General features: G+C 42.5%; 1 protein-coding gene across 2 annotated transcripts in view; it reads right to left on the reverse strand.

Moving 5' to 3' along the window:
- Nucleotides 1–6,331: 6,331 nt before the first annotated feature.
- The window catches only part of LOC121540485 (GPI ethanolamine phosphate transferase 2), a 133,757-nt gene continuing 118,974 nt past the window's right edge, over nt 6,332–21,114 (reverse strand). For both annotated transcript variants that reach the window (XM_041849394.2, XM_041849404.2), the window contains 4 exons: nt 17,929–18,063; nt 17,545–17,719; nt 16,246–16,406; nt 6,332–6,822 (listed from right to left, as the gene is read on the reverse strand). In XM_041849394.2, the coding sequence (XP_041705328.1) occupies nt 6,600–6,822; nt 16,246–16,406; nt 17,545–17,719; nt 17,929–18,063 (694 nt within the window). In that variant the 3' untranslated portion in view covers nt 6,332–6,599. The remainder of the gene's footprint in view (nt 6,823–16,245; nt 16,407–17,544; nt 17,720–17,928; nt 18,064–21,114) is intronic.

Below are 21,114 nucleotides of genomic sequence, written 5' to 3' on the forward strand. Positions count from 1 at the left end.
TTTAGAGGCAAGTTACCAAGGAAAAGAAAGTCGGATTAAAAGATAGCGATATATGTAGAAAACAAAGGGAGCGAAAACAGACGAATGAGACGGAGAAAGGGAACGAAACAGACGAGTGAGAAACAGACGAATGAGACGGAGAAAGGGAGAGATACAGACGAGTGTGCCGGAGAAAGCTGAGGAAAATACGAGTGAGACGGAGAAAGTTGACGAAAATATGAGTGAGACGGAGAAAGGGAGCGAAACAGACGAGTGAGGCAGAAAAAGGGGTAACAGTTAGAGAAAATAAGGAACAAATGGCACTCTCCAAAAAAGAAAAGTGGACAATGAAAACAGAGCATTTAATCCAGAATGGACAGACTCCACCAGGATCCTGAGCAACACATTCACTGCCCAACAACGTGCTCTTGAGTGTTCCCTCAGAGTTTCTTGGATTTTGGGTAAACACAAAAAGCCATTTACAGATGGAGGGGTTGTCAAAGAATGCATGAGTGCAGTAGCTGAAACACTACTTGAGGGAAACAAAAAATGAGCTTTGTGATAAAATAAAGCAAATTCCCATGTCAGCATCATCTGCCACAAAGAAAAGTGAAATATGCATAAGGCACCATGTGTAGGCTTAGCTGTGGATGAGTCCACTGACATATGTGACAATGCTCAGCTGTTAGTGTTTGCCAGGTTTTTCAACACAGCCCAGAAAACATTCTGTGAAGACATGTTAGGTGTCACTCCCCTTCAGACCAGTACAAGAGGAGAGGATATCTACCTGGCCATTAAGGAGATGTTAACAAAAAGAGGAATAGAGCCAAAACAAGTGGTTTCAATAACCACAGATGGAGCCCCCTTCTATGATAGGGAAAGAAAAAGGAGCTGTAGCAAGACTGAAAGGGGACAATCCTGAGCTTTTATCTTACCATTGCATCATTCATCAATCTGTCCTCTGTGCCTCCCTGTCAGATGAGCATGCTGAGGTGATGAATACAATGATGAAAATGATAAATTTTCTCAGGGCATCCTCTTCCTACCAGCATCGCATGCTTAGGGGAATTCCTCAGAGAAGTTGATGCCAATGCTGATGATCTTTTGCTGCACAACAATGTGAGATGGCTCAGCAAAGGCAGGGTGCTAGAGCGCTTTTTGGTCCATCAGGAGGGAATTAGCATCTTTTTTGGCAGAGCTAAGCAGTCAGAAGGCAACACAGTTTTCTCTCTTTTTAGAAAATGAGAAATGGATGGATAATGTGGCCTTTTTGGTTGACATCACGTCACATCTGAATGAACTGAATTTGAGGCTACAGGGCAAGGACAATTCAATTTGTGAACTGATGACAGCTGTTCGCTCCTTTCAGAGGAAACTTGAAGTGTTCAAGGAAGACCTGCAGGGAGACTGTGTACACTTCCCAGCAGTGCAGGAACAGGTTCAGGGACAGAGAGATTTGTCTTCTTTTGTTGATTTTATTGATAAGCTGATTGTAAACTTCAGCAACCGTTTTGACAGCTTCAGCTTTGGAGAGCAGCTCACCATGTTCATTCAGAACCCATTTCTGATCACAGATGTCAGGGGGTTCTCAAAGGAAGTCACACAGCACTTTAAATGGGTAAATGCTGGGTCTCTCCAGATGCAATTGGTTGATCTCCAAGCAGATGTGGCCCTGAAAGAGCAGTTTGTAAGAACTGACCCTTCCACTTTCTGGTTCCAAATGGTCCCTGAGACTGCTTTCCCGGGTCTGAGGAAAGTAGCCCTATACATCTTGACCATGTTTGGCTCCACATACAACTGCGAGGCAGCTTTCTCCACAATGAACATAATTAAAACTAAATATCGTTCCAGGCTCACCAATGAGCACCTTCACATGTGTATGAGAATGGCCCTGACTCCATTCAAGCCCAGGTTTAAAATTCTGGCAAGACAGGCTAAAGCTCAATTCTCTCACTGAGCAAAAACATGGTGGAGTGGGATATGAGGGGAAGAAAGTGATACTCTAAAACTGTTCAATTGTTAAGATCTGTTGAGATTTATTATTTGTAAAATTGGTTGAGACTGTTGAGTCAAGATGTGAAACAGAAAAGGGGAAATTCAAACTTTTCCTCCCTTTATATTATTTTCTGAAGTTAAGCACTTTTTTTGAAAATGCACAATTTTCACATTTTATTTATTTTCTCTTATTTTGACATGCAGCCCTAGTTTTATTTAGTTAATTAATGAGAGCACATTGTACATATCTACAGTCATACATATATGTTCAGTAGGGCTGCCCCTCTTAGTCGATTAGTCGACTAATCGGTCGTTTGGTCTTAGTCGACTAAGATTTCTTTAGTCGATAAGTCATTTTTATGCTTATTCATGCTTAATTACTCATTTCCAAGTAACTTATGAGAACATTTCTGGTGAACACGAGATTTAAAGTGGTGCTTTTGCAGGATTAATTTCGGGAGAAACTCAGTTTTACAGATGGTTAATTAACTACATTTATATTGCGCTTTTCTAGTCTTGCACAGCTCTGTCGATTAAATCAACTAATCGATTAGTCGACAAACTCATATAAGTGTTAGTCGACTAAGAATTTCTTTAGTCGAGGACAACACTAATGTTCAGTTCTATGTTTCGTGATAATAAATATTGTCAACAAGTTTTTGAATTGTACTGAATTAATTTGATTAGACGGTCAGTTATTGATTACATTCAGAACTACTAGGCTACTTAAATATATATACCACTAAATTGTTAGACATTATGATCTTCTGGACCTTTGCTTCAAAAAAATTTCTCTAACTGGACCTTTTTTAAATTTTGTTGAATACCCCTGCTTTAAGACATGAAGGTCAGTCTACACAGAAAATGTCAAGTGCAGTCGCAAAAACCATCAAGCGCTTTGATGAAACTAGCTCTCATGAAGACCACCACAGGAATGGAAGACCCAGAGTTACCTCTGCTGCAGAGGATAAGTTCATTAGAGTTACCAAACTCAGAAATTGCAGCCCAAATAAATGCTTCACAGAGTTCAAGTCACAGACACATCTCAACATCAACTGTTAAGAGGGGACTGCGTGAATCAGGCCTTCATGGTAAAATTGCTGCAAAGAAACCATGACTAAAAGACACCAATAAGAAGAAGAGACCTGCTTGGGCCAAGAAACACAAGCAATGGACGATAGACCAGTGGAAATGTGTCCTTTGGTCTGGAGTCCAAATTGGTTCCCACCGTAAAGCATGGAGGAGGTGTTATGGTGTGGGGGTGCTTTGCTGGTGACACTGTTTGTGATTGATTTAGAATTCAAGGTCCACTTAACCAGCATGGGTACCACAGCATTCTGCAGCGATACGCCATCCCATCTGGTTTGGGCTTAGTGGGACTATCATTTGATTTTAACAGGACAATGACCCAACGCACCTCCAGGTTGTGTAAGGGCTATTTTACCAAGAAGGAGAGTGATGGAGTGCTGCATCAGATGACCTGGCCTCCACAATCCCCCGACCACAACCCAATTGAGATGGTTTGGGATGAGTCGGACGGCAGAGTGAAGGAAAAGCAGCCAACAAGTGCTCAGCATATGTGAGAACTCCTTCAAGACTGTTGGAAAAGCATTCCAGGTGAAGCTGGTTGAGAGAATGCCAAGAGTGTGCAAAGCTGTCATCAAGGCAAAGGGTGGCTATTTGAAGAATCTCAAATATAAAATATATTTTGATTTGTTTAACACCTTTTTGGTTACTACATGATTCCATATGTGTTATTTCATAGTTTTGATGTCTTCACTATTATTCTACAATGTAAAAAATAGTAAAAATAAAGAAAAACCCTTGAATGAGTAGGTGTGTCCAAACTTTTGACTGGTACTGTATATATTTAAAATATACATATTTATACAAAAATGTCTTTGACTAATTATGCACATTAATGGAATATATATATTTTTGAGAACATTGTTCATTTTGATAAACTGACCAATTATGTGATGCTATGTCCAGTGATAAATGTGTGTGTGGGGGGGTAGTCCCCTGTAGCTCAGTTGGTAGAACATGGCACTTGCAACGCCAGGGTTGTGGGTTCGTTTCCCACGGGGGGGCCAGTATGAAAATGTATGCACTCACTAACTGTAAGTCGCTCTGGATAAGAGCGTTTGCTAAATGACTAAAAATGTAAAAAAATAAATGATGCGCCATAATGTAGAGGAAATTATCCTTGACAGTTCATCACTCCTCATTTAATCCCATTGTTAATGAGATCTCATGAGTACGTGTTGCCAGAGCTTCAGGATCAACTGTGCAAGTTGAAAATGACAATTATTATACTTTAATATATTAAAGTCTACATCATTTATACTTTATTATAGTTTTATAATTTAATCTTTAACCTCTTGAGGATGTTCTCTCAAATAGTGCAATTGACACATACATTTTTTATTGTTTATTTGGAGAAAGAAAAACATAGGGCTTTTGCAGGAAGTGATGCGACGTCATTAGGTTCACCTAACAGAAAGAAGGGGAAATGTTAGCACATAACTTCTTTGAAAACCTGTTGGGTGAGGGAGAATGAGTAAGCACAAATTCCTGTTGTGGTCTTGGCTACATTATCGTCTAAAATAGTCCCTGATTTTTCTTAAACTAGAAATTCTAAAATAGTCCCTGATTTTTCTTAAACTAGAAATTCTAAAATAGTCCCCCATTTTCCTCAAACTACACATTTTATAATAGTCCCCAATTTTTCTCTAACTAAAGAGATTCCACAATCAAGATGCATGACTGAATGGCAGATGTATCCACTACAGAATCAAGGCTGCATCTTTGTACATTTTGCCAAAAATAAGACATACAGCAACTTAGCCCTTCACAGTGGTCACAGTTAACATATAACGAAAAACTATTTGACCAACAAAAAAAAAAAGACTAAATAACTTAACACATACATAGTTATTAGATTAAGGTGAAAAACAATACGCATCACATCACACTAATTTCATATATTACAAATGGTGTGATATGCTGCAATCTGCAATTTCATATGCTTATTTACCAGACTTCCAGCTAACGTTATGCCATTATTGGACATTGAGAGCCCTTTATAAGGATATGGATCTCCATTCAAGTTAACCAATCAGATTGTGTCATATTAACTAACCGATTTATACACTGAAATTGCATTCAGTATTCACAGGGACATTTTCCTAGGGGATATCTTCATGAAAGAAAACAACTTTAATTTAAGTAAGCAATTTATAAGTTAATTTTGTCATCTAATGTGATTAGCGTGTTAGGGCAACGGCTCCCATTTGCCAATGATTAGGTTTCATAGGTCTGGCAGAAGTAGGTATGTGGGAAGACATCAAATTTTGGATTGGAGCCAATATACAATTTTTAACATTAGAAATCATATGAGCAATAAAGAAATAGAAGTGAAATATTGCTTCAGAAAAAATGTATTTATAAAAAAATAACCGCTTTTAGATGGAAAATGTATTTAATTGTAACCAAACAAGAATGAACCTGTCCCCACACAGCGGGTGAATCAAAATTAATTTTAGATTAACGACATTCACCCAGTGAATCAATTGTCATCTGTATACTAGTAATGATCCCCAGAGTAAAAATAAAAATTAGACATATATATACACAGGTCGTAAGCTGTATATATATATATATATATATATATATATATATATATATATATATATATATATATATATATACTAAAAGTATGCATATTACTTTAGGGTATGAAAAGCTTACGACCTGTGTTCCTATGGCAGAACGTGGGAGGGAAGTATGGCTTGCTATCAGCTTGGAACACATCTACAGTATAATCTATATAATTAATTTAAGTGCATGGAGGACTATTGGAAATATAATGCAACTGGGTTAGGGCACTACAGAGCTGGTGGTCAATAGAAGAACTTACTACTCTACTGGGATAGAGCACTACAGAGCCGGTGGTCAATAGAATAACTTACTAGTCTACGGAAACAAAACAAACAATAACACAACAAAAGGAATGAATTCAAATCCAATTTCAAAGGATTGTGCTTTGACACACTCAAATTAAATAATTCATTAATTTACTCCATTACCCATTTTCAGCCCTGCTCAATAAATACCTGAACAGACTGCAGTAGAACCCACCACCTGAAAATATCAAAATATCATCTTACTAAAAAAGTTTTGCTTTAGGCCATTCACGAGACACAGTTCCATCTGAAAAAATATATTGCTTTCCAAAAGGTGAATTTAAACTTTTTTTGTTTTCATTTAGCAGACACTCTTATCCAGAGCCACTTACAGGAGCAATCAGGGTTAAGTGCCTTGCTCAAGGGCACATCGGCAGATTTTTCACCTAGTCGGCACGGGGATTCGAACCAGTGCCCTTTCGGTTACTGGCCCAACATTCTTAACCGCTAGGCTACCTGCCATCCAAGTGAATGCTGCAGTCCTAGAAGTCCAGTGCAGCAGACAGTACATTCACACCTTTTCCTTCAGGATGTAGTAGTGGGGCATCCAGAAGTCAACAAGGACAGTATCAGGACCACCATTACCCATGAGTCTTTGCTCTTTGGCCCTTCTCCTTAGGCCCTTCCTGAAAGCTGAGAGCCCTCTGAGCCGTGGGCTCCCTAGGTCCTGCTGAAGCTGCGGCTCTGCTCCATGGTGGTGAAGAAGAGGCAAATTGCAGCGGTGAGCAGCGTGTGCATGGACTCATACAGCAGCTTGGGAGAGAAGACGCTCCAGATGAAGAGGTGGTAGCGCAGGGCCGTGACCAGAACCACGTAGGCTACCGCCGGAACGGAGCGCAACAGGGCCAAGCAGTAGCAACCATGGCCGACCGCCACTGAGCTCCTGGAGAGAGGAGGAGAAAAGGGAGGGATGGAGATGAGAGAGGGTGAAGAGATACAATGGGAGAGAAGAGAGAGAGATTGATTTGAATCTCTTTCAATCAGAAGAATGGAAAAACAGATGTCACCAGCAGTCAAAACAACAAATGCCCACCTGACAAAACAAATGTAATACTGCATGGGACTTCACAAGATTGAAGTTTCGCATCAAATAGGTCACATTTTAAAGCACAGCTTTTCAAGTACACCATGTGTACATTCAACCTCCACATCTAAAGTATTTGATATAAAACAAATGCCAGTGAACCCAGGCCTGGAGTCATAGACAAATCCTATTGCATCTCTCTTAGCCTTGAGGCACATGCTTTCAATCAGACTTTCAACCTGAGAACTTGTTTCTCGTCTGTCTCAATGCTTACTGTTGCATTAGCCTGACATTGTCTATTTAGATAAGGCTGATAGATGTCAGCACATGTAGGAAGTACAGGATATGACCTTCAACGGCAGCCTTTCAATTCAAATGAAAGGCAGAGATGGTAGGAGAACAAGTTGCACACTCTTCAAAGGGTTTCCCACAGTCTTTGTTAGTTTCGAAAACAATCAGAAACAATCAGAAATACAGAGAATTGTACAAGCTGTTTGCCTTTCACACTCGCTCTCTTTCACATTTGATATCTTTCACACACAAGTACACGTGCACAAACACGCGCCCGCACACAAACACGCATTCACTCACAGCATCTGAAAGCTCCTCCGTCTGAGTCATTTCAATGCCTCCGTCGGTCTGAACAGAGCCACAGTTCATCCCATATTCAGACTGGGATACTGCAGCCAGGTAATCTCAAAGCTCTGGGGGAGGAACTGCAGCCAGTTAATCTTAAAGCTCTGGGGGAGGAACTGCAGCCAGGTAATCTTAAAGCTCTGGGGGAGGAACTGCAGCCAGGTAATCTCAAAGCTCTGTGGGAGGAATTGCAGCCAGGTAATCTCAAAACTCTGGGGGAGGAACTGCAGCCTGGTAATCTCAGAACTCTGGGAGAGGAATTGCAGCCAGGTAATCTCAAAACTCTGGGGGAGGAACTTCAGCCAGGTAATCTCAAAGCTCTGGGGGAGGACCTGCAGCCAGGTAATCTCAAAGCTCTGGGGGAGGCACTGCAGCCAGTTAATCTAAAAGCTCTGGGGGAGGAACTGCAGCCAGGTAATCTAAAAGCTCTGGGGGAGGCACTGCAGCCAGGTAATCTCAAAACTCTGGGGGAGGTACTGCAGCCAGGTAATCTCAAAGCTCTGGGGGAGGTACTGCAGCCAGGTAATCTCAAAGCTCTGGGGGAGGCACTGCAGCCAGGTAATCTCAAAGCTCTGGGGGAGGCACTGCAGCCAGGTAATCTCAAAACTCTGGGGGAGGTACTGCAGCCAGGTAATCTCAAAGCTCTGGGGGAGGTACTGCAGCCAGGTAATCTCAAAGCTCTGGGGGAGGCACTGCAGCCAGGTAATCTCAAAGCTCTGGGGGAGGCACTGCAGCCAGGTAATTTCAAAACTCTGGGGGAGGTATTTCAAACATGGGAAATTATCCCTCCCAAACAAATAAAGGCTCTCAGAGAGCTGCACTGAGGCAGTGGGTGGCAGTGTAATTTAGGGTAGGTGTTGAATCAAACACCTGTGGGAATGTTTGTGTGTGTGTTCGCATAAATCAGTGAGTGTTCCCACACATGGGGTAGGTGCCAACATAAATGACTGTACTCAGCGACACACTCTGAATGTGTCCGTCTATATCTCTCTCCCAAACAGCTATCAATGCACATTGCACACACATTTTTGGCCAGAGGAAAAGCATTGAAACAAAAATCTGGACCTGAACTGCATGATGTTTCTCTCAAATCTCTTTAGCTCACAAACCATAAAGTGTTTAATATCAACTAACATTCACATTTGTAGTATCTACTCTGACAATGACAATGCTACATGAACAGCTAATCAATTGATTTAGAATCTAAACATTGTCAAGCACTAAATACATTTGAAACTACAATACCAGTCAAAACATTTGGACCCACCTACTCATTCAAGGGTTTTTCTTTATTTTTTATTATTTTCTATATTGTAGAATAATAGTGAAGACATCAAAACTATAAAATAACACATGGAATCATGTAGTAACCCAAAAAGTGTTAAACAAATCAAAATATATTTTATATTTGAGATTCTTCAAATAGCCACCCTTTGCCTTGATGACAGCTTTGCACACACTTTGCATTCTCTCAACCAGCTTCATGAGGTAGTCACCTGGAATGCATTTCAATTAACAGGTGTGCCTTATTAAAAGTTAATTTGTGGAATTGCTTTCCTTCTTAATGCGTTTGAGCCAATCAGTTGTGTTGTGACAAGGTAGGGGTGGTATACAGAAGATAGCCCTACTTGGTAAAAGACCAAGTCCATATTATGGCAAGAACAGCTCAAATAAGCAAAGAGAAATGACAGTCCATCATTACTTTAAGACATGATGGTCAGTCAACACAGAACATTTCAAGAGCTTTGAAAGTTTATTCAAGTGCAGTCGCAAAAACCATCAAGCACTATGAGGAAACTGGCTCTCATGAGGACCGCCACAGGAATGGAAGACCCAGAGTTACCTCTGCTGCAAAGGATACGTTCATTAGAGTTACCAGCCTCAGAAATTGCAGCCCAAATAAATGCTTCACAGAGTTCAAGTCACAGACACATCTCAATATCAACTGTTAAGAGGGGACTGCGTGAATCTGGCCTTCATGGTGGAATTGCTGGAAAGAAACCACTACTAAAGGACACCAATAAGAAGAAGAGACCTGCTTGGGCCAAGAAACACGAGAAATGGACATTAGACCAGTGGAAATTTGTCCTTTGGTCTGGAGTTTGAGATTTTTGGTTCCAACTGCCGTGTCTTTGTGAGGCGCGGTGTGAGTGAACGGCATGATCTCCGCATGTGTAGTTCCCACCGTAAAGCATGGAGGAGGTGTTATGGTGTGGGGATGCTTTGCTGGTGACACTGTCTGTGATTTATTTAGAATTCAAGGCACACTTAACCAGCATGGCTACCACAGCATTCTGTAGCAATACGCCATCCCATCTGGTTTGGGCTTAGTTGGACTATCATTTGGTTTTCACCAGACATAATGGGACCCATCTCGTCCAAAAAGTTAACTCAAGTTTGCCAAAAAGCACCTGGAAGCACCTGGATAACTCTTGGAAGAATGTTCTATGGACAGACGAGTCAAAAGTATAACTTTTTAGATTACATGGGTCCCATTATGCCTAGAGAAAACCAGACACTGCATTCCACAGTAAGAACCTTATACCAACGGTCAAGCATGGTGGTGGTAGTGTGATGGTTTGGGGATGCTTTGCTGCCTCAGGACCTGGACGACTTGCCCTAATAGAAGGAACCATGAATTCTGCTCTGTATCAGATAATTCTACAGGAGAATGTCAGGCCATCCGTCTGTGAGCTGAAGCGCAGCTGGGTCATGCAGCAAGACAATGATCCAAAACAAACAATCTACATGAAAATGGCTAAAAAGCAACATTTGAAGTTTTGGAATGGCCTAGTCAAAGTCCAGACCTAATCCCAATTGAGATGTTGTGGCAGGACTTGAAACTATCAATTCATGCTTGAAAACCCACAAATGTCGCTGAGTTAAAGCAGTTCTGCATGGAAGAGATGGCCAAAATTCCTCCACAGCGATGTGAGAGACTGATCAACAACGACAGGAAGCGTTTGGTTGGAGTCATTGCAGCTAAAGGTGGTACAACCAGTTATTGAGTGTAAGGGGGCAATTACTATTTCACACAGGGGCATTTGGTGTTGCATAACTGTTGCATAATAAGTATGTAATTGTTGTGTTATTTGTTCAGTCAGGTTCCCTTTATCTAATATTAGGTTTTGGTTGAAGATCTGATAACATTCAATATAAAATATATATGCAAAAGTAGAGCAAATTAGAAAGGGGGCAAATACTTTTTCACAGCACTGTATGTGTGTGGGGTACAGAGATGAGGTAGTCATTCAAAAATCATGTTAAACACTATTATTGCACACAGAGTGAGTCCATGCAACTTATTATGTGACTTGTTAATTACACTTTTACTCCTGAAATTATTTTGGCTTGTCATAGCAAAGGGGTTGGACACTTAAGACATTTCATTTTTTCATTTTTTATTAATCTGTAACAATTTATAAAAACATTCCACTTTGACATTATTGGGTATTGTGTGTAGGCCAGTGACACAAAGTCTCTATGTAATCTGTAACACAACAACTTTTGGAAAAAGTCAAGGGGTGTGAATATTTTCTGAAGGCACTGTACCATCAGGAGTGTTGTGTTTGCATTTTATGTTACTCCTACACCTGATGCGTCTGACGCAAGTTACTGTATTAGGTGTAGTGTACTCTTCAGAGACTAGTGTTTCTTCATAGGAAATAAACTCCAAGAGTAAATATACCCTCCAGGCTCAAGCTGCCTATGTAGCAGGTAGCATTGACTGCACTGGGAGTGTGTGTGCTCAGCTGTGGCTCCGGTCCGCCAAGACACACACAGCTGGTGTAGCAAACCACAACAATGTAATGATTACAATGATGTTGTGATGCAGAACAGGCCACATTACTCACACATGGGGTCTGATTCAACAGATACGTAATTAATCAAGGGATCCAGATTTATCCAACTAATTTTATGCCTAATATCTACGTTTTAACGGAATGCACAGGTGTCATGAAGAAAACTGCAGATGATTACATAAAAGGTCTACATAACCAGTAGAAAGACATTTGTCTTGTCATTGTTGTGGCGATCACATCTCTCAGCTCTATACATCCCCGTTCCTATACAGCAGGAGAGACCTGCCTGGCATCTGGCGAATTAGCTGTCTGTTCATGTCCTGTCCTAGGAAAAGGTCTCTAGCTCCCTGATGAGGTAGTAATTGAAGGGCATCCCCTCTTTGGAAATGAGATCAGGCATTAGTCATGCACCTTTACGCCTGTCCCACACCCACCCACTCTCCCTTTACTTCCTGTCCTCTTCTTCGGCTGGCTTTAGTATTGATCCGGTGTGCTCCTTCTATCATGACCCAGGGAGCAGGACTAAAGAGGGATGACTGCCTGTAAAGGAGTGTGGGATACCACTTTTGAGAATTGTCCCCTTTTGACACTCAGAAACACAGCCCTGGCAATGTGTTTGCACCACATCTATTTCCCCATTTTTGGGTGCAGTCTGCACAGATTTGACCAGGACATATGTTTGAACAGCAGTAGCAAATGTTGGGAAAGGGGGTTGTTGAATTCATTTAATTTACATACAGTAAAGGTCTCTCCCTCTTCGCTTGCTTGGATTACTTTGGAGCACTTTGTTCCTGGTGAAAACAATGCCTCAGCCATATCCTATTCCACAGCAATGAAAACGTTAGTTTCATCTTCCGCGGTGGTTTTAGCGTTTCCTGACAAGGGAAACCTGACCAAGGAGGTATTGATCAAAGCCCATTTCCAGTATTTGGTTCTGTTGTGGGGATGCTGATGGGGCATAGTGCATTATAAATGAGCTGCATTGTGTCAGACTACTTTAGAGGTTCATTTATCACGCAGACCTCTCAAACTGCACTTTGTGAGTGGGGTCATTCTGGGGGAAAATTGCAGAGCTGGATAGTGGGGATGGAGAATGTGGACATGAATAATGAGAATTTGCAAAGCTCGGTCTGCTCGTATTATGTGTGAGATACTCAGAGGGGATGCATTGTGTGACGCTCGTTTCCCTCGATGACTCAATTGGTTTATGACAGTGTCACAAATGTGGGACTTTACTTGAACTGGCTTTCTGCAAGAGCATATGTAAGGGATAATCAAGGAAGGGCTGACGTAGGGGGTTTGATGCAGTCCCCGAGGCTGAACTTGAGTTAGCAACCAACAACCTACCTGTCATTAATATTATTGATTAAAATAAAGAAGAGGGCCGTCAACTGAGAAGCTGACCAGTCTCAACTTGGCCACAGTTAAGATCCGACACACACACAACACATCGACATATCAGAGGCTCTTGTTAGCGGGGCACGACTAACTGTCCTTGACTTGACACCACGGGTGGTCCTAAAAGCCACCCAGATATGCAAATGATGCCATTCCGTGACATAGCATAACGCCACTGTGTGACATAGAAGCAGACTCCCAGGGGGCGAGACAGGGAGTAATGGGATTTGGAATGTTCTCCTGCATCCCCACTGTGATGCTACGTCAAAGAGGGGATGGTGTGACAGACAATTCTACCCCTTTCTCTGTTGTAATTAATGTGTGTGAATATACAGTGGGGGAAAAAAGTATTTAGTCAGCCACCAATTGTGCAAGTTCTCCCACTTAAAAAGATGAGAGAGGCCTGTAGTTTTCATCATAGGTACACGTCAACTATGACAGACAAATTGAGGAAAAAAAATCCAGAAAATCACATTGTAGGATTTTTAATGAATTGATTTGCAAATTATGGTGGAAAATAAGTATTTGGTCACCTACAAACAAGCAAGATTTCTGGCTCTCACAGACCTGTAACTTCTTCTTTAAGAGGCTCCTCTGTCCTCCACTCGTTACCTGTATTAATGGCACCTGTTTGAACTTGTTATCAGTATAAAAGACACCTGTCCACAACCTCAAACAGTCACACTCCAAACTCCACTATGGCCAAGACCAAAGAGCTGTCAAAGGACACCAGAAACAAAATTGTAGACCTGCACCAGGCTGGGAAGACTGAATCTGCAATAGGTAAGCAGCTTGGTTTGAAGAAATCAACTGTGGGAGCAATTATTAGGAAATGGAAGACATACAAGACCACTGATAATCTCCCTCGATCTGGGGCTCCACGCAAGATCTCACCCCGTGGGGTCAAAATGATCACAAGAACGGTGAGCAAAAATCCCAGAACCACACGGGGGGACCTAGTGAATGACCTGCAGAGAGCTAGGACCAAAGTAACAAAGCCTACAATCAGTAACACACTACGCCGCCAGGGACTCAAATCCTGCAGTGCCAGACGTGTCCCCCTGCTTAAGCCAGTACATGTCCAGGCCCGTCTGAAGTTTGCTAGAGTGCATTTGGATGATCCAGAAGAGGATTGGGAGAATGTCATATGGTCAGATGAAACCAAAATATAACTTTTTGGTAAAAACTCAACTCGTCGTGTTTGGAGGACAAAGAATGCTGAGTTGCATCCAAAGAACGCCATACCATCTGTGAAGCATGGGGGTGGAAACATCATGCTTTGGGGCTGTTTTTCTGCAAAGGGACCAGGACGACTGATCCGTGTAAAGGAAAGAATGAATGGGGCCATGTATCGTGAGATTTTGAGTGAAAACCTCCTTCCATCAGCAAGGGCATTGAAGATGAAACGTGGCTGGGTCTTTCAGCATGACAATGATCCCAAACACACCGCCCGGGCAACGAAGGAGTGGCTTCGTAAGAAGCATTTCAAGGTCCTGGAGTGGCCTAGCCAGTCTCCAGATCTCAACCCCATAGAAAATCTTTGGAGGGGAGTTGAAAGTCTGTGTTGCCCAGCGACAGCCCCAAAACATCACTGCTCTAGAGGAGATCTGCATGGAGGAATGTGCCAAAATACCAGCAACAGTGTGTGAAAACCTTGTGAAGACTTACAGAAAACGTTTGACCTGTGTCATTGCCAACAAAGGGTATGTAACAAAGTATTGAGAAACTTTTGTTATTGACCAAATACTTATTTTCCACCATAATTTGCAAATAAATTCATTAAAAATCCTACAATGTGATTTTCTGGATTTTTTTTTCTCATTTTGTCTGTCATAGTTGACATGTACCCATGATGAAAATTACAGGCCTCTCTCATCTTTTTAAGTGGGAGAACTTGCACAAATGGTGGCTGACTAAATACTTTTTTCCCCCACTGTATGTGCATGTGTGTGTGTGTATGTATGTATGTATGTGTGTGTCTGCAAAATTCATTTTTTCCCTCTCCAAGAGGAGGACTTCAAAGTGGTCGTTTGCATCAATTATTGAAACGCTGGCGCGCATTAGGAGAAGGGGTCCCCCATGTTGGACTGGGCTTTACGCTCTGCTTGGGCTGCATTTCAGAGCTAGTTATCACTCAACCTAATTGGAATTAGATGCCAGTAACAAAGAAGCTTAGAGGCCCCTTTAAAGAAAGAAAAAAAACTCCCACCCACAAACATCTCTTTGATTTTATCCACATCCTCCATCCCTTCTTTATTCCATTCCATAACTGTTAGCTTATAGCACTCTAACACACAAGCTGTGATACATACTGTAATGTACATTCAAGACACGGGGTAGCACACTTATCTCATGTATTAATAATCCCATTCTTTAATCTTATGCTCTAGGTGGCTAACCTGTTGCTGGAATCGAATGAATTAACGAGACAATCAATTAGGGGCGCAAGCATTAAAACGATGTACAAAGTGTTCCCGGATCAAGGCGCTCTCCTGCATCTTTGATGATCACTTTTGCATTTCCAAATAACATCCAGGGGTAGCTTGCTGCGCTGCTGTTTTGATTCCAAAATAAATTGGCACGTGGCCAAGGCATCGTCATCGCATTATGATCCAGTCCCAATAATTACACACTGCAGTCTCATGCTAGACGGGAGGAATATACTGTCCTCTGTTGGGTTACTGTCCTCTGTTGGGTTACTGTCCTCTGTTGGGTTACTGTCCTCTGTTGGGTTTCTTCCCCCTTCTGGCTTTATGTATTATGGTACGGTAGTGCTCAATTCAGTTTCCATTCCAGTTCCGTAAATCAGTTGAAATTCCATTAATGAACAATTGAATAACTGGAACGTTTCACCAGCCTCTTGTTTTAAGTTGAATCAATGTTGTGAGTACATGGATGTCCTCCCTGCACTAAATCATCATGTTGTGAGTACATGGATGTCCTCCCTGCACTAAATCATCATGTTGTGAGTACATGGACGTCCTCCCGCACTCATATTGACATGGATGTCCTCCCTGCACTAAATCATCATGTTGTGAGTACATGGACGTCCTCCCTGCACTAAATCATCATGTTGTGAGTACATGGACGTCCTCCCTGCACTAAATCATCATGTTGTGAGTACATGGATGTCCTCCCTGCACTAAATCATCATGTTGTGAGTACATGGACGTCCTCCCTGCACTAAATCATCATGTTGTGAGTACATGGACGTCCTCCCTGCACTGAATCATCTGTTTCAAGGCTTATATGACAAATCTACCAAATCGTCTACTTCATCATTGGTCTGCTACAGTAAGACAAACACAAGCTCACAAGATAAATACAAGGTTAGCTGGTACCTGGGCTGTTGTGAATCAGTGTAGGTTGGAATTAATTAACTTATGAATGTATCATCACTAATGACACTTAATGGTGTGAGGGGGCTGAGTGTACAGTAACTGACCTGTTCTCTGAGCTGAGGTAGCAGACAAGGTGGGCAGCCCAGAGCAGGGGCCCGGCGTACGTGCTGAGGACAGTGAGGAAGACAGCCGGGGCCTCTACGTAGCTCTCCAGTCCCACGAAGCCCACCGAGATGTCCACCGTGGCAATGCTGTTGGAGTTCCCCTACAGACAAACGAACATGTCAGTTTTATTAAGCTTCATTTTCACACCTAACCTTAGCTTACTTAGCTAACTTAGTAGCTAAGTAACGTAGCTTTGTTAGCTAAAGTAGCTAACATAGCTAGTGTAGCTAACTAGGTTAGCTAATGTGTGTATTTAAGTTAGCTAATGTAGCTAAGTTAACTAACCTCACTAACTACACCTGACTTAACCTTGGGTAAAATGAATATATGAAGATTACGCAATACACTCAATGTTAACTTTCGAAAGAATCTGATATTATTAAAATGTGTCGGTCTCCTGCATGCTCCTCCACTTAACAGGTAGCTATTCAGAGCTTGCCGTCTGTCACTTCTCTGGCCCTGTAGTGACGGGGTAAAAACTCCCCTCGGCCTCATCTCTCCTCCCCACTCTTTTTGGCCCAGTCTCTCATTCCCCTTTCCATTTCCTGACGAGGGCTCAGGTGTGATGGAAGAGCTCTCGCCGATTGCCGCGGGAGCTGAATTAATTCCCTGGCTGATGAGGGCCACTAGCTCCCCTCTCTCTCGCCTGGAGGGGTGGATGGATGGATGGATGGATGGATGGATGGAGTGCGTGCGTGCATGCTCGTGTGTGTGAAAAGACCCGTTATGTCAAAGAGCATGACTAAGACACCCTCCAATGGACAAACCCAACACCATATTTTAGTGGATCATTCAATCATGTATGTTCAACAGTTCCACACAGCCGAACATGGAGTGGCTTCAATAGGAGTCTTAGGACATTGGGCTGCTCAGCTTGGCCTACAGTAGGGCTGGGTTACAGCTTTGTTGAGACTAACCATTACCCAGGGTCTATAATTGTTTGTGTGTGTGTGTGTAATTATACAAAATATAATTGTACAATAGTCAATAAAGACACTTGATTATGTTCACCAAAATAGAAAGACATGAGGAAATCTATAAGTCAGTGACCTCTTCTATCCTGCATGAAAAAGTGACCTACCTACACACACATATCTCGTTCACATCTTCATTTAGAAAAGTACTTCATCTGCTGTGTGGGAGATCCGCACTCAAAATAAGAGATGTAATAGTTTTTTTCCTCATGCTTTTAAATATATTTTTGGAGTGCAGATCCACCTCATCTAACGGTCCCTTACCTGGAAGTAGAAGAAGGCTTGTCCGAACCAGTAGTGCATGATGGTGGTCTGGGCAGCGTCGTAGTGGAGCTTCTTCCAGATGAACTGGGCCATCAGAGTCTGGACCAGCAAGCAGCAACACAGCACCGGCAGGTTGTGGGCCCGGAACAACAGGGCCACCAACAGAACCACACCACTGTAAGAAAATTACTTTATTGTCCAATTTACAATATGAGTAAATAAGACAAATAATTTGTTCTAAACTGACTTGCATGGTTCAATAAAGGTTGAATAAAACAATGTACACGAATGCCAGACGAAAATTCGAACAGGATTCAAACTCGCCACCTACCGATTGCTAGCCTGCCTCTATTCTCTAAGCTATTTGCCGCGTAGGCTACCTACCTGTAGATTTCCCACAAGCCCCTGCTCTTCAGCCGGGCATCGGCTGTGATGACCTGAGACCGCAACAGGTCCTTGGAGCCCGTGAAGAGGATGCCCAGGACGAAGACGTACACGAAGCGCGCCTCCACAATCCCCCTGAGGAGAAAAGGGATGAAGTGGTTAGCCTGTTTAAAACATTGTTCAAGGAACTCAAGTGTCCAAAGGCTGACCACTCAATCTGAATGCCCAATAACCTGTTACTAGGCCCAGGTCCAGTTCAGATTGAGTTAGTTTAGTTTTATTTTCTTGTTTTTCTTTGTTGATGTAACATTTTTCTCAGTATTTTTTTTTGCTGTTTTGCAGTTTCCACAACACCTTCAACCTGCAGCTGCAGTTGCCTTTACAAACACCCTCAAAACGTTTCATTACAAAACAGCCCCATCTCGGTAAAGAACGGCAGCCATTTCGTACCTCACTAGACATTTATATCCGTGGAGAGAGGTGAGAAGTTCATCTGTTTATTTATTGATGAGTGTTTTACTCTCTCATGGGCCCAGATGAAAAGAACACGGATAGATAGTCTCCATTTCACAGCATAAAGTGGAGGTGAGTGGAGCTTAGTATACTCTGCTCTAACTTGGAACAAACCTGGGGACAAACCTGGGGACAGGTGAAAAAAATAATGGTGGACTGAGGCCCAGTAGTGGAAAAATATCCTAAAATATATATTGACTTACTAACCCAAAACAATGTGTTGAGATCTTAGAAAGTGAGCTTGCACACTTCAGATAATAAAAATACAGACTTTTCCCCAAGCTAACGGATACATTTTCAAGACCTCAACCTTTCTCGTTTGCAGCAATTATTGTGAGGAGATGACTGATTCATAGTTCATGCGAGTCCTGATCGAACGTCATTTTATCCAGGTCTATGCCCAAACAGTTTGAGCTTCTACTTCTAAAAATCCACCTTTCCAGAAATAAGTCTCTCACTGTTGCCGCTTGCTACAGAACCCCCTCAGCCCCCAGTTGTGCCCTGGACAACATATGTGAATTGCTTGCCCCCCATCTATCCTCAGAGTTCGTACTGCTTGGTGACCTAAACTGGGATATGCTTAACACCCCGGCCGTCCTACAATCTAAACTAGATGCCCTCAATCTCACACAAATTATCAATCAACCTACCAGGTACAATCCTAAATCCGTAAACATGGGCACCCTCATAGATATCATCCTGACTAATTTACCCTCTAAATACACATCCGCTGTCTTCAACCAGGATCTCAGCGATCACTGCCTCATTGCCTGCGTCCATAATGGGTCCGTGGTCAAACGACCACCCCTCATCACTGTCAAATGCTCCCTAAAACACTTCAGCGAGCAGGCCTTTCTAATTGACCTGGCCCGGGTATCCTGGATGGATATTGACTTCATTCCGTCAGTAGAGGATGCCTGGATGTTCTTCAAAAGTGCTTTCCTCTCCATCTTAAATAAGTAAGCCCCATTCAAAAAATTCAGAACTAAGAACAGATATAGCCCCTGGTTCACCCCAGACTTGACTGCCCTTGACCAGCACAAAAACATTCTGTGGCGTACTGCATTAGCGTCGAACAGCCCCCGCGATATGCAACTTTTCAGGGAAGTCAGGAACCAATATACACAATCAGTTAGGAAAGCAAAGGCTAGCTTTTCAAACAGAAATGTGGATCCTGTAGCACTAACTCCAAAAAGTTTTGGGACACTGTAAAGTCAATGGAGAATAAGAGCACCTCCTCCCAGCTACCGACTGCACTGAGGCTAGGAAACACTGTCACCACTGATAAATCTACCATAATCGAGAATTTCAATAAGCATTTTGCCACGGCTGGCCATGCTTTCCACCTGGCTACCCCTACCCCGGCCACCAGCTCTGCACCCTCCGCTCCAACTTGCCCATACATATGATACATGGCCCCATTCATTCTTTCCTTTACACGGATCAGTCGTCCTGGTCCCTTTGCAGAAAAACAGCCCCAAAGCATGATGTTTCCACCCCCATGCTTCACAGTAGGTATGGTGTTCTTTGGATGCAACTCAGCATTCTTTGTCCTCCAAACACAACGAGTTGAGTTTTTACCAAAAAGTTATATTTTGGTTTCATCTGACCATATCACATTCTCCCAATCCTCTTATGGATCATCCAAATGCACTCTAGCAAACTTCAGACGGGCCTGGACATGTACTGGCTTAAGCAGGGGGACACGTCTGGCACTGCAGGATTTGAGTCCCTGGCGGCGTAGTGTGTTACTGATGGTAGGCTTTGTTACTTTGGTCCTAGCTCTCTGCAGGTCATTCACTAGGTCCCCCCGTGTGGTTCTGGGATTTTTGCTCACCGTTCTTGTGATCATTTTGACCCCACAGGGTGAGATCTTGTATGGAGCCCCAGATCGAGGGAGATTATCAGTGGTCTTGTATGTCTTCCATTTCCTAATAATTGCTCCCACAGTTGATTTCTTCAAACCAAGCTGCTTACCTATTGCAGATTCAGTCTTCCCAGCCTGGTGCAGGTCTACAATTTTGTTTCTGGTGTCCTTTGACAGCTCTTTGGTCTTGGCCATAGTGGAGTTTGGAGTGTGACTGTTTGAGGTTGTGGACAGGTGTCTTTTATACTGATAACAAGTTCAAACAGGTGCCATTAATACAGGTAATGAGTGGAGGACAGAGGTGCCTCTTAAAGAAGAAGTTACAGGTCTGTGAGAGCCAGAAATCTTGCTTGTTTGTAGGTGACCAAATACTTATTTTCCACCATAATTTGCAAATCAATTCATTAAAAATCCTACAATGTGATTTTCTGGATTTATTTTTCTCAATTTGTCTGTCATAGTTGACGTGTACCTATGATGAAAATTACAGGCCTCTCTCATCTTTTTAAGTGGGAGAACTTGCACAATTGATGGCTGACTAAATACTTTTTTCCCCCACTGTATATCCATCCTGCCCTGCCTTTCAAATACTTTCGAAAGACAAGTTAACAAACAGATCATCGACCATTTCGAATCCCACCGTACCTTCTCCGCTATGCATTCTGGTTTCCGAGCTGGTCATGGGTGCACCTCAGCCACGCTCAAGGTCCTAAACGATATAATAACCGCGATCGATAAAATACAGTACTGTGCAGCTGCCTTCATCGACCTGGCCAAGGCTTTTGACTCTGTCAATCACCGCATTC

Source organism: Coregonus clupeaformis, chromosome 3 (genome assembly GCF_020615455.1).
Source record: "Coregonus clupeaformis isolate EN_2021a chromosome 3, ASM2061545v1, whole genome shotgun sequence".
In the NCBI taxonomy this organism is placed as follows: domain Eukaryota; kingdom Metazoa; phylum Chordata; class Actinopteri; order Salmoniformes; family Salmonidae; genus Coregonus; species Coregonus clupeaformis.